The following is a 26385-nucleotide window of genomic DNA, read 5'->3' as shown; positions in this document are numbered from 1 at the left end:
ACGTCGCACAACAGTCGGTGAGCGGGCAGTTGGAGGCGGCGCTGCGCTGCTCTGAGAGTGGCAGCATCTGTGCTGGACTTCCTGAAATGCGCACAGATGCGGCGCACCTTCGTGAGCAAATCAGACAGATTGGGGTATGTCTTGAGGAAACGCTGAACTATCAGATTTAACACATGGGCCAGGCATGGCACATGTGTCAGTCTGCCGAGTTGCAGAGCCGCCACCAGGTTACGGCCGTTGTCACACACAACCATGCCTGGCTTCAGGTTCAGCGGTGCCAGCCACAGATCAGTCTGCGCCGTGATGCCCTGTAATAGCTCTTGGGCGGTGTGCCTTTTATCGCCTAGGCTCAGCAGTTTGAGCACCGCCTGCTGTCGCTTAGCGACGGCACTGCTGCTGTGCCTAGAGCTAGCGACTGATGGCGCCATGCCCACGGATGGTAGTTCGGAGGAGGAGGTGGAGGAGGGGTGGGAGGAGGAGGAGGCATAGTAGGCCTGAAAGACCTGGACCGAGGTAGGCCCCGCAATCCTCGGCGTCGGCAGTATATGACCAGCCGCAGGGTCAGACTCGGTCCCAGCCTCCACCAAGTTAACCCAATGTGCCGTCAGCGATATATAGTGGCCCTGCCCGGCAGCACTCGTCCACGTATCCGTGGTCAGGTGGACCTTGTCAGAAACGGCGTTGGTCAGGGCACGGATGATGTTGTCTGACACGTGCTTGTGCAGGGCTGGGACGGCACATCGGGAAAAGTAGTGGCGGCTGGGGACCGAATACCGAGGGGCGGCCGCCGCCATGAGGTTGCAAAAGGCCTCAGTCTCTACTAGCCTATGGGGCAGCATCTCCAGGCTAAGCAATCTGGAGATGTGGACATTAAGGGCTTGGGCGTGCGGGTGGGTTGCACTATAATTCCGCTTCCGCTCCAGCGTCTGGGGTATGGAGAGCTGAACGCTGGTGGATGCTGTGGAGGATCGTGGAGGCGACGATGGGGTTTTTGTGCCAGGTTCCTGGGCAGGGGGCTGACTATCAGCTGAAACAGGGGAAGGAGCAGTGGTGTGCACGGCCGGAGGTGAACGGGCTTGGTGCCACTGAGTGGGGTGTTTAGCATTCATATGCCTGCGCATACTGGTGGTAGTTAAGATAGTAGTGGTGGAGCCCCGACTGATCCTGGTTTGGCAAAGGTTGAACACCACAGTCCGTCGGTCATCCGGTGTTTCCTTAAAGAACCTCCAGACTTCTGAAAATCTAGCCCTTGCCGCGGGAGCCCTCGCCACGGGAGCTTCACTACGTGACACATTTGGCGCTGATGCACCTGCTCTGGCCCTGCCTCTCCGTCTGGCCCCACCACTGCCTCTTCCAACCTGTTCTGGTCGAGGACTCTCCTCCGTCTCAGAAGCACTGTGTTCACCCGGCCTCTCAACCCAGCTTGGGTCTGTCACCTCATCATCCTCCGATCCCTCAGTCTGCTCCCCCCTCGGACTTCCTGCCCTGACAACAACTTCACCACTGTCTGACAACCGTGTCTCCTCATCGTCGGACACCTCTTTACACACTTCTTCCACTACGTCAAGAAGGTCATCATCACCCACAGACTGCGACTGGTGGAAAACCTGGGCATCGGAAAATTGCTCAGCAGCAACCGGACAAGTGGTTTGTGACTGTGGGAAGGGTCCAGAAAACAGTTCCTCAGAGTATGCCGGTTCAAATGCCAAATTTTCCTGGGAGGGGGCAGACTGGGGGGGAGGAGGCTGAGGTGCAGGAGCTGGAGGAGTGCCGATTTCGGTGACATGGATGGACTGCGTGGAAGACTGACTGGTGGACAAATTGCTCAAAGCATTGTCGGCAATCCACGACATCACTTGTTCGCACTGTTCTGGCCTCAACAGTGCTCTACCACGAGTCCCAGTAACTTCAGACATGAACCTAGGGAGTGTAGCTCTGCGGCGTTCCCCTGCTCCCTCATCAGCAGGTGGTGTCTCACCCCGCCCAGGACCACGGCCTCTGACCCCTGCAGTAGTTGGACGCCCATGTCCCCGCCCTCGTCCTCTACCCCTAGCCCTCGGGTTAAACATTTTGAAAATGAAAGTTATAACTTAAATTTTTTTTTAAGTTTTTTTTGTGTTTTTTTGTGTTTTTTTTTTTTTTTTTGCGTTTTTTAGTTTTTAAAACCAAACGATGCTATCCTATTGCTATGGCTATTTTCTAGCCAAGTATTAAAGCACACTGCTATGCCAGATGAGATGACGCTGAGTTATGAAAAAATAAACGTAAAATAAAAAGAAACTGCCAGACTGTGCCTAATTGAAATCCAACCCCTAATAAATTTTCCCACTTCGGTCTTTGCGATGGATATGTGCGTCACTAAGCGCTAAACACAGCGGTCGCAAGTCTCACTACAAATTCCTCACAATTGGCTAGTAGATGCACTGCAGCAAGGACAGCCACCAGCAGATCAACCAGAAATAAAATATATATAACGCTATTGTAGGCCTAAGTAAGCCGTTTGGATTCTCCTATGGCTATTTTCTAGCCAAGTATGAAAGCACACTGATGAGATGATGCTGAGTTATGAAAAAATAAACGTAAAATAAAAAGAAACTGCCAGACTGTGCCTAATTGAAATCCAACCCCTAATAAATTTTCCCACTTCGGTCTTTGCGATGGATATGTGCGTCACTAAGCGCTAAACACAGCGGTCGCAAGTCTCACTCCAAATTCCTCACAATTGGCTAGTAGATGCACTGCAGCAAGGACAGCCACCAGCAGATCAACCAGAAATAAAATATATATAACGCTATTGTAGGCGTAAGTAAGCCGTTTGGATTCTCCTTTGGCTATTTTCTAGCCAAGTATGAAAGCACACTGCTATGCCAGATGAGATGACGCTGAGTTATGAAAAAATAAACGTAAAATAAAAAGTAAATGGCAGACTGTGCCTAATTGAAATCAAACCCCTAATAAATTTTCCCACTTTGGTGTTTGAGGTGGATATGTGTGTCACTAAGAGCTGAACACAACGGTAGCAAGTCCCCCTGCAAATTCCTCACAATATGGTACTAGCTGCACTACTAGTGCCAGCAAGCCCAGCCACAAGCAAACAAAAAAAAAAAAGTATAACGTTATTGTAGCCCTAAGAAGGGCTGTTGGGTTCTTGTTGAATCACTCCTGCCTAACACTATTCTAATAGAACACCCTAACGCTTTCCCTGACCAGCAGCAGCTCTCTCCCTAGCGGCATCCAGACACAGAATGATCCGAGCAGCGCGGGCAGCGGCTAGTCTATCCCAGGGTCACCTGATCTGGCCAGCCAACCACTGCTATCGACGTGTAAGGGTACCACGTCATGCTGGGTGGAGTGCAGAGTCTCCTGGCTTGTGATTGGCTCTGTTTCTGGCCGCCAAAAAGCAAAACGGCGGGAGCTGCCATTTTCTCGAGCGGGCGAAGTATTCGTCTGAGCAACGAGCAGTTTCGAGTACGCTAATGCTCGAACGAGCATCAAGCTCGGACGAGTATGTTCGCTCATCTCTAGTTATTATCCTTGAGATAATCCTGAACAACATCTCTAAAAACCACTCCATTGACTCCATTATAAATATCGGAAAAACATTCATTAAGCTCCAGCCCTGTGGAACTAACCTTACTTTTAAAGTCCTTAACTATCAGAAATAATGTTCTGCCTATCACTTAGGTGTAAGCCATTTGGACCGGGTGTGTTGTCTATTTAGTCATGTATTAAGACAGAGCTGCACTTCTTACTGGGTTAGAAAGGTGACATTTAATAGAGAATTTACATAATCCCTAATCATGTCATCTGCCAGGGATTTTCCTGTGTAAATTCAATAAAGAAAGAAGTCATCCAAAAGATTAGCCTTTCATTATCTTCCTTCCTCATTACTCTTGGATTATTTTTCATAGGGCCAGCACCTTCAGTTGAAGTTTATGTAACTGAAGATTATTCCAGTCTTATTTTGCTAATTTTTCCGGCGTAATTTTTACTGCCTTGCTATGTGAGACTTGATTGGACACCAAAAAATTGGTGGGTTAAATGTTATTGGGAGTCACTGGAATATACAGGCAGTCCCTGGGTTACATACAAGATAGGGTCCATCGGTTTGTTCTTAAGTTGAATTTGTGTGTAAGTCGAAACTATATATTTTATAATTGTAGATCCAGACAAAAAAAAATGTTTGCCCCAGTGACAATTGGAGTTTCCAAATTTGTTTCTGTAATTGGACCATGGATTATCAATAAAACTTCATTACAGATACCTTACAGCTGATCATTGCAGTCTGGGACTATAGTAAAGCAACAGAGCTTCACCAGAGGTCACAGTGGGTAGAGGGGTCCGTCTTTAACAAGGGTCATCTATAAGTTGAGTGTCCTTAAGTAGGGGACCGCCTGCACATATTTATTAAACCCTTAACGCTCTGCGCCGTAGCTCTATGGCGCAGAGGTATAAGGAGTGTATGTTGGCGGCGCGCGGGCGGCACCATCTTTTTTACGATCGCCGCGCCCCCGAACATCATTGGGGGGCGGCGATTGGTTGCCATGGTAGCCACGGGTCTTCTTTTGACACGAGGCTACATGGCTTCTGGAGATTCGTTACAATGAGCCAGTGGCTCATTGTAATGTATGACCTGCAAAAATGCCATATATTGCAATATTGCAGTATATGGTAGGAGCAATCTGACCATCTAGGGTTAATGTACCCTAGATGGTCTAAGAAATAGTGGAAAAAAAAAAGTTTAAAAAATAAAAAAAATGTATAAAATATTAAAAATTCAAATCACCCCCCTTTCCCTAGAACTGATATAAAACATAATAAACAGTAAAAATCACAAACATATTAGGTATCGCCGCATCCCAAAATGCCCGATCTATCAAAATATAAAAACGGTTACGGCCTGCGGTGACCTCCGGGGCGGGAAATGCCGCCCAAATGTCCGAAATGCGACTTTTACACCTTTTTACATCACATAAAAAATGGAATAAAAAATGATCAAAATGTTGCACAGACCTCAAAAAGGTAGCAATGGAAACGTCGCCTCATTTTGCAAAAAATGACACCTCACACATCTTTGTGCACCAAAGTATGAAAAAGTTATTAGCGTCCCAAATGGCAAAAAAATTTTTTCTTTTTTGTACACATTCGTTTAATTTTTGAAAATGTATTAAAACACAATAAAACCTATATAAATTTGGTATCACCGCGATCGTACCGAACCAAAGAATAAAGCTGAGGTGTTATTTTGAGTGGACAGTCAAAGTCGAAAAAACTGAGCCCACAAGAACGGGACGTGCGTTTTTTTTTTTCAATTTTTTCACATTTGGAATTTTTTTTCAGCTTTGCAGTACATGGCATGTTAAAATAAATAACATTACGGGAAAGTAAAATTTGTTACGCACAAAATAAGCTCTCACACAGGTCTGTACACGTAAAAATGAAAAAGTTATGGATTTTTGAAGCTGGAGAGCGAGAAATGAGCGGAAAAACCCTGCGTCCTTAAGGGGTTAAAGGTAACCTACCATCAGAAATCTACATATAGAAGTAGATCGATTAGTAGATTCCTCCTGCCACCCCCATCCCTTAACTGTATTTGGCTAGACCGTGTAACTAGCCGATTTTTATACAAATTACCTTGAGAGGCTATTGGGGCCTGGAAATTTTTATTTAAATTTTTATATTTTAATTACCAAAATTTGAGCCAAATCTATTAAATTGAAAAAGATCTCAGAGCTTTACAGTTATGTCATCTAGTTTTAGGTTTTTACATTAATATGCAAATAAATCATCCAGTATGTTAGAATAGAGGACAGCATTTAAAATGTAATATTATTAGAACTTTACAATGATCTTGTAAGAATAAGAATTTGTAACCTTAGCAAGAATAAGACATTTCATTCTTCAATTATAGGAATTTCCAGAGAGTACACAATGATAGGACTGATAAGAGAAGGAGAAAAAGATGGTACAGAACTGCAGATGGGGATAAAGATGTAATCTGCAATCTAAGCCCAGCAAAAAATAGATTACACTTGTTCTGGAAGGAATTAAAAAGAGCCGGAAAGAACATGTTATGCGCTGCACATAGTACTAGTTATATGTTATATGTTATAGTTAATTTCAATTGTAAAAATTATGGGCAAATAGAACAAATACTTATATTTAACTCCACTTGTATCCACCTCCTTTCTGATAAAATGTTAAGCACTTGAAATTTTATATAAGATATGGGTGATGTAGGTGGGATTCAGAGATATTCCAAATAAATGGTTTATTATTAAGAGTCAAGCAGAACCCAAAAGCCCAAATAAGAAATCAAAAACGCTGTGTAGGGCATTAAGATTTTAGAAAAAATGTTTGGTTTTTTATTTTATGTAAATGAGCTTCTCGGTGCACCAAGAATGGGGCTATGTTTTGTGGGGCACCCATTATCTTCTTTCTATACCTTCGTTCTGCAAGATGTGTCAATCATTTTGTATTCTGGGTGCAACTGAGCAGTGAAGAAAGAACAAGGCAGGTCCACCAGCAGACACTGATGTAAATTGATTTGAATAAAGATAATAAGGATTCATTGTTTTAGTGAAAATTCAGTTAAAGGGGTTGTCCTGAAAACGGCCTGGGGAAGTATTATTAAAAAAATAAAACTGTACTCACCTCCTCCATCGCTGCAGTGTTCCACACCGGGGTCTCGCTTGTTTACAGGGGCGAGGAAACTCTGTTGAGTTTGTATTCTGGCCGGCCAAGGTGGCGTGGCCAGCTACTAGGATTTTAAAAGGTGTCAGACAACCCCTTCAAGAGGTTTATCTAAAATTTATAATATTCAGATTCCTTGATAGTAGGTGTTGCGTATTGACTGATTTACATTGGCTTAGATTGTATAGGGTAATTTCTTTTTGTCCACCTTGGAAGTCTTTATTGTAGAAAAGAAGATTGCAAAATACAGGATATCTAGTGTAGAAACTTCAATAAATGTATCTATAATTCATCAGTTTAAAGATGTAGTTCATCATTGGTGGGGTCCGACATCCCATAGCCCTGCTGACCTCTGTTGTGTAGCGGCCATCCAGTCAGTCCCATTTACTTTCCTGCTTGCTGAAGCCTTCACATGGCACTGTCCGCTTCTGGAGCCACAAGAACTGTCACTATCAATGATTTTTGAGCACACACACTACCCAACTTTTTGGGTTGTTAATGTTTTTGGCCATGAAAATTTTGGTCAACTTTAAAGGGAAGCTGTCACCAGGTTTTACGCCACTAAACTCCCAGACCCCTCAGGTATGGTATAAAATGTACTGAGATTTCCCCCGTTATGTAAAATCTCACTTGCTTGCCTATAAAAAAAAATCTCCCCCAAAGTCAGACAAATGTGACTCTTCTCACCTCACTTCACTTTCATATGAAACAAGTCAAGTTCAGTGGATGCAGGGGTAGTGTCACTTCAGCAGCCTTGTATCTTCTGTTCTATAGTACCTAAAAACATGCTTATGTATTAAAAGAGACATAGTTGGAAATGTAAGCTGCAGATAAAGATCCAGGTCCTGCCTATGTAGCTCACCAAACCATAAGATTGATTGAATCTAACAGATAAGAATCTTATCTTTAATATGACACAAAAAGCATGTTTCTAGGTGCTAGAGAACCACAGATTCTGAGTTGACACTACTCTTGCAACCACTTAACTTCACTCATCTCATGTGAAAATGAGGTGAGAAGAGTCATATTTGCCTGAATTTGGGGGAGATTTTTAAATGTAAAAGACATATTTCACATAAAAGAGGGAATTCTAGAAAGCACAGCGCCCTACCTGAGGGGAATAGTAACCTGGTTAGAAGTTCCCTTTAACCCCTTTATCTCACATAAAACAGATGAATTATAATAAACTGATACTTTGCAGTTTAGGATGTAAAAAATGTTCCTCCTTTCATGGTGCCTGCCGCTACTTATCTGCATAAATAATGCCGGCCGCGGCGCTATTTTTGCCATGATAAAAACAGATACAATACAGAAAGTAAATAGGAGTCATTGGGAAGGGTTGGTAAATGGAAGGGCTTCTATTAACGATCCATCTAAGGTGATCTGTATTCTATTCCATAATGGAATAGACTAATGGGAACTACGACTGCAGCGGAAGGAGCGGGTTGGGGTTTGGGTATGTAAGGATAAAGGTGGATGTAAAATTCCTGAATATAGTTGAATATGTCATCATTTTTTTTTTTATTTCATACTATTTTTCTGATGCGAGAAAGAGAAAATTAACTTAAAAATGGTTCCATTAATAAATGTATCTGAGGCACGTCAATGAGAAAATCTGTATGTTTACATTAGTACTAAAATATGACGAAATAGAAAAAGAAAATCATCCATTTCCCTGCAGTGTTTTAAAAATTGGAAAATTTCCCAATGTTTATATTAATTGAGGGACACTGGGGACAGACCTTATCTATTGTCTGTAGTGGAATGTCTTTATGTCTTTTTAATACTCGTTTGGGTATATTTGGTTGCATAAACCCAAATACCCAATTGTATAGAGGAAGATGAAATTGAAAAAATATTTGAAACTTGGAAATCCATTGCTATGGGAGTCCTAGGGCTCAGTAGGATTCAGTAAAGAAAATGAGACACCTTCCAATACAGTTCGTGCTATCTGGCCAGGGTGATGAAAAATAACCCATGATGTGTGAAGAATCTGAAAGGCGCTCAGGAATCCTTGGCCTGGCACTGCTCTCCCTTAGTTGATGACCCCCATCGCAAGTTTTTTCCTTCTATCCTCAGAAGTTTGAATCTAGATGCTACAAAGTAGTCGAGTGTTTTATGCTTATTGGCTATTGCAGGATCATGCTAATCTCCTCATAACATTTGGAGAAACTGTTGTGTCGCAAGTAGGACTAGGAGAAAGCCATTTAAGACACTCAAGACATCATCGTAGGCTTTGCCATTGAACTAAGTGTTGTTACTCCTAGTGGATACCGGCTTGACCACATAATTTTGTATTCTATTGTTTTGTATAAGAAAAACACAGCAGTTCGTATTTTTCTATTTGGGTTCCAGCTGCAGAGCAACATATGTGCTCAACGTAGGCCATAATAGCCTTTGATGCAATTGCATGGTACCCATCCCTGGCGTGCAGGAAACGATACAGTAGAGCATGACCTAGCCATCCGTTCTAAGGAGAAGTTGGGAATCCAGCAGAAGTAGACTAACAACAAAGTGCTAAAATGTGAGGTGAATTAACCCTGATAGGTTGTGAATTTATAAATCTTTCACAGAGAAAAAAGATTGCACATCAGAATGTTGGTTTTGATGGGGACAAGTCTCTCACTTCGGCTTTGGAGCAAGCAGCTAGAACCCCTTCTCAGGCGGCCAGTGCACAAAAGCCATGGGCCAGTGAGGGTGGGATTTCTCAAGCTTTTTAGTTATTGCTAGTAGGTAAATTTATTGGTCACAGACTTCTCCACATTGAGACGTAGGAGCTCTGCAGGAAGGGGTCTTGTTAGTCCATTAATTCCTTAGTTACATTGTAAAGAGAGAACTTGTACACAATATTTTAGAAACTTTAAAAAACCATCTCTCTCATATAATTCCATCGCAACTAGGATACAATTGCCTGAGCAATTTATTGCTTTATATCCTCTCATTTAATTCACAAAATCAGATGCATGAAAAGATGACACCGCTTCAAAAATGAGTCATCACACTCCTTGTAAGGAGCAATCAATGCGGAACCGCTAAGTGAAAAGATATTTCATGGGAATTTATCCTCGTGTTGAAGGAAGATCTCTGACTCATTGTCATGTCTTGTTTCATTCCTCTTACACTTTAATGAGGACTGAATGGATTTTGATAATATAGTGTGGAAAATTTAGCATCGGCACAAGGATACTGATAATGTGTGGACAGAATTTGGATGCTTGTAAGGAAATAGTAAACATGGACATAACATAACAAGTATACAGAAAAAAATGAATTGTAATAATTGGAGCCACGTGTGTTTCTCTGAGCTTCCTCTCCTTGAAAGGAAGTTATTCCACTCATTACCTATCCTCAATGTCAGTCGCCTACAATGAAATACAATTGGACAACCCCTTTAACATGTACTATAGAACAGTAGGTCCAAAAATAGATATACAGGTGGTATGGAAAGTATTCACTCCGCTTCACTGTAGCCATTTGGTAAGATCAAATTAGTTCTTATATTTCTCTCATTAATGTACACTCTGCACCCTCATCTTGACAGAAATAAAATAAAAATGTAGATATTTTTGCCTATTTATTGAACAAAAATAACTGAAATATCACATGGTATTCAGCCCCTTTGATCAGTATTGAGTAGAAGAAGCTTTTGAGCTAGTACAGCCAGGAGTCTTCTTGGGAATGATGCAACACGTTTCTCACCCCTGGATTTGAGGATCCTCTGCCTCTTCCTTGCAGATCATCTCCAGGTCCCTCAGGTTGGATGGTGAACGTTGGTGGACATCATATTCACGTCTCTCCAGAGATGCTCAATTGGGTTTATGTCCGGGCTCTGGTTGGGCCAGTCAGGAATGGTCACAGAGATGTTCTGAAGCCACTGCTTTGTTATTTTAGCTGTGTGCTTTGTTGGAAGGTGAACCTTTGGCCCAGTCTGAGGTCCAGAGCATCTGGAAGAGGCTTTCATCCAGGATCTCTCTGTACTTGGCCGTATTCATCTTTTCTTCAATAACAACCAGTCGCCCTGTCCCTGCCCCCATAGCATGATGCTGCCACCACCGTGTAACACTTTTGTGATTGTATTTGGCAGGTGATGAGCAGCGCCTAGTTTTCTGCACACATGTCGCATTTCACTAATAAATGTGCCGCACACTACCACGCCCACGCAAGTGTAGGACAAAATGCATCCGTGGCTACTTGTAGTGCATGAACATAATACATGTGTAAGCTCCAAAACAATTTTCTTTTTCATGCAAACGTGTACAAAAAAACGGTGTAGACACAATAATATTTCTGATCTAATGTCTCTGTATACTTCAGAATTCGTCCGGCTGCCTCTGTCCTGTGTCACGTCATCTTGCAAAGTGCAATCTAGCCTTTATATTACTGAGGCTTATGAGTAATTTGCACCATTGGTAGATTTGGATAATGATACATTGTCTACATCAGTGATGGCGAACATTTTAGAGACCGAGTGCCCAAATTACAACCAAACCCACTTATTTAAATGCAAAATGCAACACGGCAGCTTTTAATTGTATCTGTGTCCTAAGGACACCAATACAGTTGAACGAAATAGGAGAAATCCGATTATCATTGTAGCTTCCTTCCAGGGTCCCCTGAAGCAGGAGCTCCAATAACAATGCACCTCCTTGCTCCTCCTGTAGTCCCAGGCAGCTAAGGATGTGTAGTTTTAAAATAGCTCTGATTACAGAACATCCTGGGTTGCCAGGGACTGCCAGGGAGGAGGTTTTGAGACCGTGCAAACTCTGTGCTGGGGTGATGGTCTGGGTGCTTACAGTGAGTGCTCCGAGTGCCACCTCTGGCACCCGTGCCATAGGTTCGCCACCACTTGTCTACATCCTGGAGAGTGTTGATTGGCTGTTGTGAAGGAGTGCCTTTACTAGAAATGCAAATGCTTTTCCAGTGAAACACATGTTCTGAAATGAGTACCATGTGTTTTGCATGAAAGTAATGCAAAACGCCTGGTGCTCATTCCAGAAGACATATATTAATATCTTAATAGGGGGGAATGTATCAATTTGTCACAGGGTACACTAGTGTAAAGATAGACAGCACTAGTTTTTCCTGCATAAGATTTTTCTCAGTGATAAATTTTGGTGCAGTGTAAGACTGTTGAGTTCTAATTTAAAGGGAACCTGTCAGCACAAATTGACCTTATAAAACACTCCCAATAAGTTGTCAAGAAGCTGACACACATTCCAGATCATTTTTCTTTCATGACTCTGTGTGGTGGCATCATTCAGAAAATCTACTTTGAAGTGAGATGTAAATTTGTTGTATAAAGTCAAGGAGGCGGAGATTTTAACACTGAAGTCAAACTCTGTCTTCCTTGAAAAGCCCCATTCAATGTCATTGAAGGTCTTGCTTCCAGACATCACTAACCAGATCTCCTGAAGCCCGAGGTGATGTTCAGAGCTCCCCACATGACTTTATACAACTGTGAAGGAAACCGTGACGTGTTCAAGGAAGTGATTTAAAATTGTCCACACAACTTCCAGATATGGCACAACAATAAATGACAACCATGAAGCCGAGGAGCTGCCACTAGTTCTCCTTTAATATAAGCCAGGTCCGTAACATGATTCTATAGTGTGAGGAACCAACCCGGTAGCATGTATATAAGCGAGAATCACATGTGGGGATTTGTGAATCGAGATAAAAGAGCAACGCAGGTTAAATTTTATATTTCATTGCCTTAAGGGAATACTAGACAATACAGTAAACAGAGTACAAATATACAGGTAGCACTACAAGTCTCAGCTGTTCAGTGAGTAATTACCTTGGGTGTAGGCCTAATGGGCATGGATAGTCTGCACTGTGCTTGGTGGTTGTAAGATTTCTCCCAGGTGAAAGACTATGTGGCCTTAGAGGTGTCTGATTATATCACGTGCAGACACACCTACCTCCACCCAACAGGAGAGGTCAAGGCTCCCTCCTACCTGGTATGACATCCATAACCCTGGAGAAATCATAGCTTCTCAAGGGGAAGTTGTAGGGCCATGGTTCTGGTATAATTAGATCCGGGTGAATCCCTGGATCGAATTGGTATCAAACCTGACCCATTTGATATTTATCTCTGGACCTGAGCATGCTAGAGACCCAGAATTGGACCACTGTGATCTCCTGAAGAAAACAAATACAAAAATGTAGTTGCCCTCGTGCTGAGATGGACCACAACTCTATAACTGTCCCTAATCCACGTATTGGTTTTAAGAGTCCACGTTAGAGTTTTTATGACTCTTTGTCTCATGTTTGAAAATGGGGTGAAATCCATGGAGACAATTTTGCTGGGGAAATTCGGAGGCTGGGGGAAATTGGGGAATTTTATTAGTATAAGGTCTCCCTCCTCCAGGCCCTATTTTTCACAACAACCAATTTACATCTCACTTCAAAGTTGATTTACTTGATAAATCCACCACACTGGACCATGAAAGAAACAAAAACTAGATGGTGTTATGCTGCTTGATAATTGTTTCTAATGTGGCACACAGTTGTATTTTTTAAAGTGCACAGAATATTTATACCCAAACATGCCCATTTCAATAGGTTATGCTCAGCTTCTGAGGTCACACCACTTAGTTGGAAAAGTGTAAAAATAGGTACAAAACCCTTGATATATGTGACACAAGGCATTTTAGTTTTTTTGTTGCAAATTATGGTGCAAGGGGGTTTGCACATTTCCCCCATTGATTTTTTTCACTAGTTCACTAGTATCTTGAGTTTGCATGAAAATATGTATTAAATCATGTGCTTGTATTATTTTACAGTTTCAAATGTTAATAGTTATATATATATATATATATGTGTGTATAGCTTCAAAGCAAAAAAAAAAGCATTTTTATTAAAATACAAGTCACAATATAGTTGTCTAACTTCATTCACTGACAACTCTCCATAAATACAGCATTTCCTAGGAGATGGGTGAGATTCAATCATAAAACCTCAAGACCTGTAATCAAGTGCAGCACACAGCCAGCTGAGCAGAAGAGACGGAAGCAAAAATCCATAAAGGAGACTGGATCCTAAATATTAGTGAAGTTTTTACATAGAGCTACGCTACTGTATATGTGGCTGATTGTAGAATATTATAATAAAACATATAGGGGCTTATTTACTTAGGGTCCACGGATCGTATTTCCATTGGGTTTTCCAATGTTTTTGGGGATCGCACCTCTGGGGCAGGTATTTAGCAGGTGATTGTGCGGCATGCGATCAGATTTTGCCGTAATCGTGCCGGCTTTCATGCGACACAAATCAGGGGGCGGGCCGTTGGACGATCCGACAAATGCTGACAAACTGCGGGATTTAACTTAAAAATTGTGTCACAAGACATGCACCTACATACACCGGGAGGAAGATGGTGAACTCCGGCGCACCTGATCGGGGAAGCAACACATTCAGGAAATCGGGTTACACGATCTTATTGCATCAAGGCACAGTGCATTGTCATCGGACAAGGCACTTTTGGGAACTCCTCCGTACAAGGTAACTAAATGTGCCCCATACTGTGCAATGTATAGCGCATACACGGGGGAAATATTGTCTCGCTGTACCACTTGAAGTAGAGATTTACGTTTTTTATGTAATTTTGGTCAATTATATACACTTTGTCTAAAGGCCAAAACTGTTCTTATAATTGTAGAATCAATCCTGCAGAAAGACTTGGAAATCGAAAAAATGGTATCAGTGATATAAGAAAACACAAGTAAGTAACATTTGTAATTTTACAGCGTTATACTGTAGACATCCCATTATGTCAATGCTGGCAGTGCCCCCCCATAAAGAGGATGGAAGAGGTATGGTTATCATAGGGAAACATATCAAGGTTATAAATAGGATACAACCAGGATAAATAAAAAATCAACCAAATAGAACTAAAACCTTATCTGGAACTTTGGTGGTTCAGGGGTTTTGTTGATCTGATAATCCCTTTAATGTGTAATACAGCAGCTGAGCACAAACGCTCTAATACTTGTAAGTTTGTGTTAAAAGCCAATTGACACTTTTAAGTAATTTCCTTTTTATACAATTTTAGAGGCAAACATACAGAATAGATTTTTTTAATTAGATTGAGAATAATAGAAACCTTATTTTTATTACCAGGCATACAAGTGTATTCTGCAAAATAAAAATAATGCCTGTAAGCCAGTTTTCTGGCTGAATAATACAAACAGGATAGGGCCGAATTTGCTAATTGGTGGGGGTCTCAGTTGTAAGACCCCCATATATCATGAGAACAGGGGGTGTAATGTCCCCCCTGTTGGAACCCTCATGGAAGTGAAGCCCCGTTTATCTCTAAGTTGCTGATGGAGATGGCTGAGCGCACTACTCGGCAATCTCCGTCAGCTCCATAGAGTTGAATGGGGCAGCCCAGACATGCGGCCCAACCGGCTGCTCCCCTTATCTCCAGGAGTGACGAGGGGTCAGACGGAGGTACATTGGATCCCCGTTCTTGTGATCTGTAGGGTTTTCATTACTGAGATTCCCACCCATCAGCAAGTTAGGCCTTATCCTGTAGATAGGGCCTAACTTGTTTTGTGGGGAAACCACCTTTGAGCAATAAAGACATGTATCTTTTTTTGCTTGTTTACCCAAAATTCCATTATCAAAAACAAAATTACCTTTATAACCTATTATGTTTATTTAATACCAGTAAATCTAATTTGTAGAAACTAGAACAGTGAGATGCTTTTAAAGGGATATTTGGAGATTTAGATATTGATCAACTATTCATCAACTAGTCGGTGATCGATATCCCATTAGTAGACGTCTGACTCAGTGATCACCTGTTTTGTAGGTCGAGGAACTTTAGTGAGTGCCACTCGCACTTCAGTGGCCTCCCTGGCAATTATTCCCAAGCTCTGCTTCCTAGTTAGATGAGAAGAATTAGACAGACAGTGAAATATGATGTAACTGCTCTGAGGAACAACAACAAGATAGAACAGATACTGTCTTATGGCCTGACGAGCCATACATAAAGTGAATGGGTTTTGTAAGGATTCACGAGTAAAAACCTAAATAATCCATGTAGTCTTCCATATTCTACCGCCCAATAACGTAATGCAACAAGTAAAAAGATATTGACCATATATTGTATATGTTATCTGTATATAATAGTGTTTAGTTAATGCATAGATCTGTAACCAACGCTATCATTCAATGTCTCCAAAAAATATCTGCAAAGAAATTGTTTCAAATTTAAGAATAAAGCCAAAATTTATAATTTACAGATGGTTCCAAGGATTTAACTGGGAAGGACTTCGTAACCGTAAATTATTATCTCCACTGAAAAGGGAGGTGAGTATTTTATTTGAAGGGGTATTCCAGGAATAAGCATAATTCATATTCAACTGGGTCATTAAGATAAGATTGATATGTAATTAGTTAAAATTTTGCTCCCCGTAGCAGAAAAATGTTGTGGACATATACTATAATGAAGAATTAAAATTCTTCTAGTTCATTAATCAGTCCTGTGACTTTGTTCCTGTGGAGAAAACACAGAACAGGAGATGGCTGCTGGTCACATGTCCATATCTGGCCCCTCCCTGGGCTGGTCATGTGATCTTCACTCTGTTTGCAGAGCATCCAGTATGGCTGGTGTTGTGGTGAGACATTATTACAGTGATGTAATGTGCAGTGATGGCAGTTACACATCATTACTATGGCAACACAGCAGGACAGTCTGTTACATCATCACTTGGAGCAGAGCATAAGAGGGAGTTGGAGTTACTGAGAACTGCGTTATCATGAGAATTGTAGTATCCTGTGGCGGCAAACATGGAAATAACTCTGCCTACGTTACAAAGTTCTTAAAATTTAGTGAATCATAATAGTAAACTATTTAAGGTCCGTTCTGTGATTAATAGCATTGAGTTTTGTATTAATTTATTTATAGCATTATACTTAATACTTAATTATCAGTTAACATGAAAAACATGATTTTCGAAGCTTGCAGTTGAGCACTAAGACTAGCCTTATTTGAAATGATTTTTTGGTCCCCCCCCAGCAAATTTCAAAGGGTTTTTTTCAATGTTTTTTTTTTATCGATCCTTAAAGTTGTCTTTTGTGTGATAATTTGTACATTTTAGTGACACTAATTTGGGCTGCACTTAATTTACAGATTATTATGGATTTCCCTCTATAAATTGTGCCCATACAATAACTACTACTTACATGTATTATATGGCACCTTAACAGGGAGTTTTCTATATTGTACATGAAGATTATATTAAATTAATTAACAAAGATACATGTAAATGTACTTGTTGCAATGTAATAATAACTTGAATTTACTTAGAGCATCAAATTAAATTTGCTTAAAGCATTTTATTTTGTCCTCAAGTAATGAATTTACAGAAAAAATAGAGCTTTTTTGTTGTTGTAGTCATTTCATCTGTAAAACAACCAGCATTTATCTATGTCTCTACTGCCATTATATTGCTATTTGGACTCTTGCAAGCATCTGTATCCTGCTGAGGTCTCAAATACCATAACATTTTAATTTTATACACAGCCTTATTAGTTAACCCCTACTCGCACATGGACATTATAGTACGTCCCTGCAGGTAGATATTTCCCGCACCAGGATGTGCTATAACGTCCCACTTCTGGCACCGGGTCACGAACAGAGCCGACACCAGAAGCAGCGGCATCAGCTGTCTAATACTGCTTACACCGCGCTCTAACACCAGCGTTGGGAGCCGGCTCCGATCACGAGTGTTAACCCCAATGTGTAACGAGTGTTGACCACAGTGTGTAAGGGTCTTCCCCCTATGGATCGGATCCCCTGTGCCACTCACTGGGGGATCCGATCCACTTCTGGGCAGCCCCGAGGTCTGCCAAGTGCCCCTGGGCTGCCCGATCTCCCCGGCAGTCAGACGCATTCCGGGTCTGACTCTAAACTGTCTGCATGGTCAGACAGTTTACACTGCTCTACAAAGAATCAGAGTATCAGAGCATCGCTGGTTCAAGTTCAAGTATGTATAAGTAATAAAAAGTTAAAAACACTCAAGTTTAAACATTAGAATAAATAAAAAATAAATACATAAAAATATAAACCCCTAAAATGTCACTTTCCCATAAAAACACTTACGGTAATAATAAAATAATAAAAACACAAACACACAAAAAAAAGCACATATTTAGTATTGCAGCGTCTGTAACAATCTGTATAATAAAACAGAATCGTTACTGGACCTGCACGATAAACGCCGGGGAAAAATAAAAAAGTTCTGCATATGAAAAGATGGTGATGCTATAATGAAAAAGATTTTCTCCAAATTAGTTTTTATTCAGTAAAATTGAATAAAATACACAAAACCCCCAACATACTTGGTATCTCTGCGTCCATGACAATCTGCATAATAAAACGGAATCATTATCAGATCTGCAAAGTGAACCCTGTAAAAGAAAAACCACAAAAAATACTCCAAAAGAAGAAAATTTTTAATTGATACCCTCTTGATGCTCTTAAAAGTGATAAGAAAATGTTACGCACTCTAAAATAAGACCACTAAAAATAATAATCCTTCTCGCAAAAAATAAGCCCTAAACCAGATTTTTCAGCCGAAAAATAAAAAAGTTATGTATATGAAAGTATGAAAATTAATATTTTCGCCATATTGCTTTTTATTCAGTAAAAATGAAAAAAAAGTTAAAAAATCTGTAATAAAAATATTTTCATAATCGTAGAGACCCATAGAATAAAAATAATATACCATTGACAAAAAAAAACACAAATCTTTGGTGCCTCCCACCATTCTACACCCATTCAGCAGGTTACCAACACATATCAGTGTACTCGGGAGAAATTGGGTATCACACTTTGTGGAGCCTTTTTTCATTTAATCCATTGCAAATGTTTAATTTTCCACCCAAAATGAATGTTTTGTCAAAAAATATTTTAATTAGTAGACCGCACCTCCATTTTGTTTTAACCCCTATAAAACACCTAAAGGGTTAACAAACTTCTTAAAAGTGTTTTTTCATACGTTGAGGGGTGTAGTTTCCATAATGGGGTAATTTACAAGTCTAGATATTATTTAGGCCTCTAGCAGTCAGGTCTCTGAGCAGGTCCATCTAAATACGGGTTTTGCTGATTTTCCCAAAAATTTGAAAAATGGCACCCAAATTCTGAGCCTCATAACATTCTAGTAAAATATGTGGAATCTTAAAAAACCATCCAACATAAAGAATAGAAATGTAATTAAAGAAACCCAGGGTAAAAATATATTTACAAAAACTCCTGTTGACAATGAACAGAAAGGAGGACAAACTTTGTCAGCTTTTAAACCACTAGAGCAACAGTATTATTATTATTATTTGGGTAATACTTTTATGCATTACCTTTTTTACAGCAAATCTCGCCCCCTTAGTTAGTCATATGCAAATGAGCCAAGAAGAGTCTCTTGTTTCCAGAGATTACTAGGCTCTGAAGCAGCTAGAACAATTTTTCTGGTGTAATTGTACATTTCATCTTCTGTGTGCTGCAGAACTGAAAATCTGGATAGTCGATAATTGGCTGTAGCTTGCATTTCCAACTATGTCTTTATGCTAACTTTAAAAATGATTTTGTCGCCATTCTGAATCATTTTAATAGTTTACAATGGTTGGATTTACATTACCTGGCTCCCACACCAGCACTGTGTAGTAAGTCCCAGGGGAGGGCAGCTGCAGCCTGTGTGTGCCTGTGTCTCCTCATGCATTCTTCCTCTCCTCTACACCTTCACCCTCCCTTACCTTCCTGCTGACTGCACATGACAGGATGTGGGAAGGGTAAGGGAGCTGCATCCACTTAAAGGAGAAAAGACTGACACAGGCACACAAAGGCCCCCTCCTCCCTTTTCCGGGATTCACCACACACTGCTGGCAGGGAGCCAGGTAATGGAAATTTAACTATTATAAACTATTTAAATGATTCAGAATGATGACAAAGGCATTTTTAGAATGAGCACATCATAGGCTATTGGAACCCGTCACCAGCAAAAAAATCACAATCCTGATGACAGGTTCCCTTTAACTGCCTGCTCTATATCACACTGAATCACAAGCCTGGTGTGTGATGGAAGATTCTTATTATAACAGTGTTGTAGCTGCTTTAAAACCCAAGGCAGAGGTGCCTGAGGAGACTATAGCCCCATCCTCATCTCCGGCATTACATGACTCTTCTCCACTCATTTACATATAAATTTGGAGATTATTCTTTTTAATAGGTAAATTGGAGAGTATTACTATAAAAGAGGGAGTTCTAAAAAGGACATTTCATACCCTACTTGAGGGGGCAGTTTAGTAACAGTGTCCCTTTAAGTTGAGAGTTCCTTTAAATTAGCCATCCCATGCAAAATATTTAAAATAAGCTGAAAATAGTGAACTAGAAAGTCCTGCACTCAAAGGGTCCCATAAAACCCAGGTTAGAAAATAAAGTTTTACAGTTAGCGTACGAGAAAATATCTAATATTTTCTTCTGAAAGTTTTCTCATGCCTTTGTAGGTCTTTGAAGACCACGATCCATGTCTCACTGATGTTTGTTTTCTTCTACTAGATAAAAGGAATCACAGATCACAGCTATTTTGACAGTTTTCTCCCTGAAGCTGAAGATCCTCCAGATGAGCTATCAGGATGGGACAAAAACTTCTGATGATCTGGGTCTTCTTCAGTGGGACTGTAAGACGCGGCAGCACCACGAGTACAACAATCATGTTTCCAAACAAAGTCTGGAGAAAAAAGGAACAAAAAAACCCCCAGGGGAAGCATAAATAACGTACTTACCATGAACATATAAGTATTATATACAAAGACTCTACTGGTCTCTTGTAGAACGGCCGCCTCGTGGAGCTCGGAGGAATGGCAGCCATTTTGTGATGTTGTGTAAACCACTTTCTCAGGAGTGCTTCTCTTTGCACTTGTAGAAACTTGTAGGATAAATTAAGCAGTGCTTAATAGTTTTTCTGCGCTCTGTGTTTTTTCCTCTATTATTAAGAGTGCCCATGACCTTTCTGAATGTACGTGAGGCATCTACAACATGTGACATGACCTCTATCATTAGGTTGCCTAAGATTAGCTTTTACGTGAAAAGAATAAAACAAATGTAGGAACATGAAAACTTTAGGTTTTGGAGATAGTGGATGGGGTATTTTTGTAATAGTTAGAATCTCACATGGCACTTACAAGGCAGAACATTGAAGTCAAAGCCGAAGGAAGTTACCCTTGAGCAGTACAACCTTGAGGCCTAATCACTAGGTGTCACATATGTCATCAATTCCACGTTCATTTGAGATACTAAAATATCTGTATTTGTCTTCGAAATGAGGAGGAAATGTTTCTGAATGTGCCTTTGCTCTTGAGGGCTGGACGAAGGACACAGGGCTTTTTACGTTAGAACATTGTGAATATAAAGATTTAGAGACTTTTTGGCACACAAATCAAAGCTCTCTATGCTTTATTATTTTTCTCTTCCATTGTTTCATTTCACTGTAACATATATTTTATTTTTACATGTCAGCGTTTTCTGATATCATTCATCAACAGAGGTATTTTATTCCATCACTCATTATACTGTGTACATTTTTATATTTTCACTAACCCCCCTTGTTCACATCTATCAATTTTAGTTTATTCTTTGTCATTTTCTTTGAATAAGTTTTCTTTGGCTTATAGTGGTTTTCTGGGATAAAATATTTAACATTATCACAGAATAGGTTCTCAATATCAAAATAGTGGGTGTCCTGCACCCTCCACTCGCACAACTCAGCTGTTTCATTCTAGTTTTTGTTGTGAAGGACAGTAAGGAGACAGCTCCATTCTCTGCAAAGTGGTCAGAGCAGGTTACTGCAGGCCATTCTTTTTAGCTACTACATAGAGAACTGTTTCATTCTATGTTCGTTGTCTGCTTTAAAGGGAACCGGCCACCACATTTTTCACAAATACAGCTTCTAACTGACACCTTCTTTTGGCTAAGAATTGTTTCCCTCAGATCCCCGTATAATCAACTTTATAATTTTACCTGGTATCCAGGGATATCTCTAGTGAGTTGAGGGGGGCATGGCCTCCTTGGGATGACATCATCACAGGTCCTCAACATTAGCAAACTTTACCCCTTGCATATATATCTGATAAATTAAATCACAGCATGCCTGCATGGAGAGGAGTAGAAGTCCATACAGACGTGCAGTAGTCCAGTTTTAAATGAGGAATAATACTATTTTGGGCCATTATGCGAGTTGTAACCTATATTCTGTAATAGCTCCCCCCCCTGTAGTCTATGAATTTGCTGTTGTCTCAAAGTGACTCGGAGGAGACTAAGCTGCTGTGATCAGGGTCGGCTCCAGGTTTCAGTAGGGCCCTGGACGACAGCCTTTCCAGTGAACTCATGTGACAGTATTGAAAATTCAGAAACTAAAGCAGCCCCTGTTTCCTTAAATATTCCCTAGTGTATCATACCAAAAAGCCCCTCATGGTTATTTTATATACAGCACCCTCATGGTTTAATTATATACATCCCTCACACGATTCTACCTTATAAGGCTACATTCACACACAACGCCGTGCGACATATGTTCCTATGGAGAGGGGCGGGGTTTAGCAGCACTCACCTCCTCCTCCTCTCCCCACGCGCTGCCATGTGCCCACCGTGCTACATTACGGCAGTGTGCATGTAGCCTAAGTTATATTATATACAACCCCCCTCATACCCGCTTTGGGGTGCTCTTCTTTATGACCCAGTTGCCGTCACCTATGCAACAACATCAGCAGCGGCACCCTGGTTGCACAAAGGAAGCAGCTGTAACATCATGTGAACAGTGCAATGTACATCTTAAAGACCATAGTGCTGATAGCCATTGAGGGCCAGGAGTCTGGATCAACTATCCCTAATCCTGGCCCCTCCAGCAACTCTGGTCCCCAGTACTTGCCTTGGGCATCCCGGGTGCTGGCTCATGAGTAACTTTCTGTCCATCTTGCAATATGGAATTCAACAAAGTTCTTAGGCCTTTTGCCCACAAATGAGAGAAGTCAGTGAAAAACCCTCCATGCACTGGAGGGATCTCCCGGACCTCTGATCATAGGTATGAACTCAGGCATGTCAGTTCCTTCCAGTGATCAGAGGTTCGGGTTAGGAGATCCCTTTAGCACAGGGAACAATTTTTACTGAGTGCACTCGCTTGTGGAGAAGAAGCCTTAGGCTAGTTTGACATTGTTGTTGGCACTGCGCTTCCATTGTGCATCCATTGCGTTTTGTCTCTATTGTCTCATTGGGTCTCTGTTTTGCTTCGTTTTGTCTCTGCATTCACATAAATACACTGAAGGTTTAACCTTGTTTTGAAAACCTCCCCCCTGGTTTCTCATCCTCAACAGTGGGAAAAAAATTACGTTTCATCAGTTTGGGGTTTGTTTGCAGGCCCATGGATTTCTATTGCTTTCTGTGATCCGCATCAGTAAATAAATAGGCCAATGTGAATACACTCATAGAAAACAATGATTTTGTGAGGCATCCATTGAAATTACTGGACCATGGATGTGAAAGACAAAGCCAATGTAAAAGAGGGGAAGAGGGAGGATGAAAATAGCCAAAGTAAACTGAGAAAGAAGCACTTTCCTCTGATAAGATATAGTACAAAGTATTCTTCTACTTCATTTTTTTACTACTGATTTATGCAAAGCTTGCTGAAAATTTTGGGGCACATTTATTAATGTGTGGTGCCAGGTCTGTTATCTGGAGCCCGGTGTTTTGCACTGTGATTTTATATTGTGGCGCATGACCCTAGTGTCTTTGGCACAGAAGAACAAATGATCATCAGAAATGACACACCACATTCACATCTAGAAGTTAGTAGACTTGCTTTTTGTTGGTCTGATTATCCAACAAAAATATGTCAGGAAACTATAAGTGCAGGAAAAGTGTTGAGATTCAAAAGCTGCATCCAAATTAAGCAAAAAAGTTAGAAACCTGAGGTCTTCTGTTGGGACAGGTGCAAATGAAAAAAACCCTGGCATTGCCCGACAATAAAACAGGCACAAAACCATTAATAAATGTGCCCCTTTGTGATCATTTAAGTTACATACAGTACATTGGCCCACATTGATCGAAACTAGTGCAGTCTGTACTATGTGCAGTTTGCCTGTGACGTGTGCAGGGGCGCCAGAATCATCATTCTTCATGAATGTGGTGCACCCTGCACTGGTCTGGAAGTGTGCACCATATTTTTTATGCACTTTATCAATGCTGCAGAATTGTGGCCCAACTCCTACTAAGTCCCTTTAGGTGAACTTTTTTCCTGTCTTGTCAGGCAAAGTGCAGCCGCGACACAAAACTGCTGCAGACACTTCATAAATGAATGCGCAAGCAGTTTGCACATTCTTTCTAGTGCTACGCCAGGCAGAAAACTGGTGCAAACACTTTAATGAATATCTGATTTTTACAGTGAACTCCCTTTCAGATTACATCCAAAAGTGGCACATAATGAAAATTAAATTTGTCGCAGTAACTTGATCTGGGTAAAGAAGAAATTGGTCTTCCCAAAATGCTTGGTTATTGATTTCAAAGCTTTTATCCCCAATTTCTTCAGCAACAATTTTTTTCTTTGTGTATTATATCAACATTGGCCCTCATTTATTAACGCGTTTGTGCCAGTTTTCTGTCTGACTTTATAAATACATGTTCAAGGAGTTTGCACGTTCCTTTTAGTGTCTGCGCCAGTTCTATGTTGCATCATTCTGCATCATGAATAAAGTGCACCAGAAAAATATGGTGCCTTCTTCCTGAGCAGTGCAGGGGGCACCAGATTCATGAAGACAGTGCAAAAGTTTTGATGAATCTGGTGCCCCCTGCACGCTCCGCAGGCAAACTGCACATAGTACAGACTGCACTCATTTTGATAAATGTTGGCCAATGTTTCCATGTTTCAACATTTGAGACATGAAAAGAGATAATGTTTTTTCCACTTATATTAATAGATGTTTATAAGCCTTTGAAATTATACAACGTGAGGACAGCAGCCCTAGGAAATTATGTAAGGGGAAAAAAGTACTTATAGAAATGTATATTTTAGAGTGATTGGGAAATCAATAACGCTTTGTAGATGAAATATAAAAAATTGCATAAAGTTAATTGAAAAAAAAGTTTAAAGACACAAACATGTGAACAGTTGAAGGCGGGGTTCATATCATATGCCTGCCCCCTATATGACAGTGTAGAAAAAAATCACCCCCAGGGATCTTCGACAGACCTCCCCGTCCATCAGCTTTCAATGAATTGCAACATGACTCCAGTTACTTTCATGCAGCTGTGCTGTGTAGGTAAGTGCAACAGGTGTTCAAGACCATCACTTTGCAAAGAGACCTGATACCTGGGATTGGTGGAGCTATAATCTTAGGACATAAAGTTTCCAACTGATATTTTATTACACTCCCAGATTTCTCTTTAAGATAGAGGTCCATATTTACTATGTGCAGTTACCTGTGTAGTGGGCAGAGGGCACAAGATTCATGATTCCTGGCACCCGCTCCGATAGAGTGCACCACTTTTTTTTTGTGCACCTTTAACAAAGGATGTGCGACACAATTATGTCAGACTTATGTACCGGCTGCCACAAATGTGTCTTGGACACTTCTTAAATACATGTTCAAGCAGTTTGCACTGAAAAGAACGCAAGGGCTTTAAGAAATCTGGGCTAGAATGTTCAACCTCAACAAATGCAAACAACTGAAATATGTGTTGGACCATATGGCATATAGTCTGCTCATTTGTAAATCCGATTTAGTTTTTCTTGTTTTTTTGAGGATTTTTTTTTGTACATTTCATATTTGTTTATTTCACCTTAATTAAACTAAATTGTGTCTCCACTGTGAAATCCAGGACGGTCAATGTGAAGTCGATGTACAGAGGTGAATAGAGAACTGGCGCATTAATGGATTATTTGACCATTAGAAATCTTTGATACTGTCCAATAAAACAATTCACGAGGATATTTTCCGAGTGTTATTTTACACTGTGTTGCTTACATTCCTATATCAATTTGTCTTTCAATCTTTCTAAGCCACATTTTCCTTGATGACATGGAATCTACCTCCTGGGGTACATCCAGAGTTTGGATTTTGTCTGTTTCCCTTAAATTGTGTTTGCTTTTTTTTTGTAACAAAAATGGAAATGCAACTTACACAGAACATAAAAGCAAGCATTTCTGAAGTGTTGCCAAAAAATATCAAATATGTAGTACATCAACATTGAGTTTTTTCTTTTTTTTTTTTCATTTTAATGAGTCTAAACTAAAGGAACTATATCTTACTTTCTGTATGTAACAGTTCAATACACAAAGAATAATTCTCCAAGCATACTCAAACACAATCCATACAATGCTGAGACAGGTTTTTGTGACCACATGCTCTAGTGTCTGCGTACATTGATGCGCTAGCGTATGATAAATTCCGACCAGTGAATCTACTCAACTGACTGTTAAATAGGTCACCAGTCCTGATATCATCACCAGGTACCAACTATCTTAAAATGCAAAGTTGTTTTCCACAAAAGAGAAGAAGATGCATAGCTGGATCACAAAACACAGTTTCGGATATCACCCGTAGAAGAAGAATCTAGTTGACAAGAAGCACATCACTTACAGGCAAATGTGGCTCTAAGATAAAAATCCAAGAGATTGACATCAGATACAGACCAGATACAAA

The 26385-nt window shown here is 40.6% G+C and overlaps 1 protein-coding gene across 2 annotated transcripts in view; it reads left to right on the top strand.

Annotated features, from left to right (window-relative positions):
• The window catches only part of LOC140106509 (cGMP-dependent protein kinase 2-like), a 154227-nt gene extending 128556 nt beyond the window's left edge, over positions 1-25671 (top strand). For both annotated transcript variants that reach the window (XM_072130984.1, XM_072130985.1), the window contains exons 17-19: positions 14354-14416; positions 15942-16008; positions 20252-25671. In XM_072130984.1, the coding sequence (XP_071987085.1) occupies positions 14354-14416; positions 15942-16008; positions 20252-20347 (226 nt within the window). In that variant the 3' untranslated portion in view covers positions 20348-25671. The remainder of the gene's footprint in view (positions 1-14353; positions 14417-15941; positions 16009-20251) is intronic.
• The last annotated feature ends 714 nt before the right edge of the window (positions 25672-26385 follow it).

The sequence above is a fragment of the Engystomops pustulosus genome, chromosome 11 (assembly GCF_040894005.1).
Source record: "Engystomops pustulosus chromosome 11, aEngPut4.maternal, whole genome shotgun sequence".
In the NCBI taxonomy this organism is placed as follows: Eukaryota; Metazoa; Chordata; class Amphibia; order Anura; family Leptodactylidae; genus Engystomops; species Engystomops pustulosus.
This window is presented reverse-complemented; position numbering and strand designations above follow the sequence as displayed.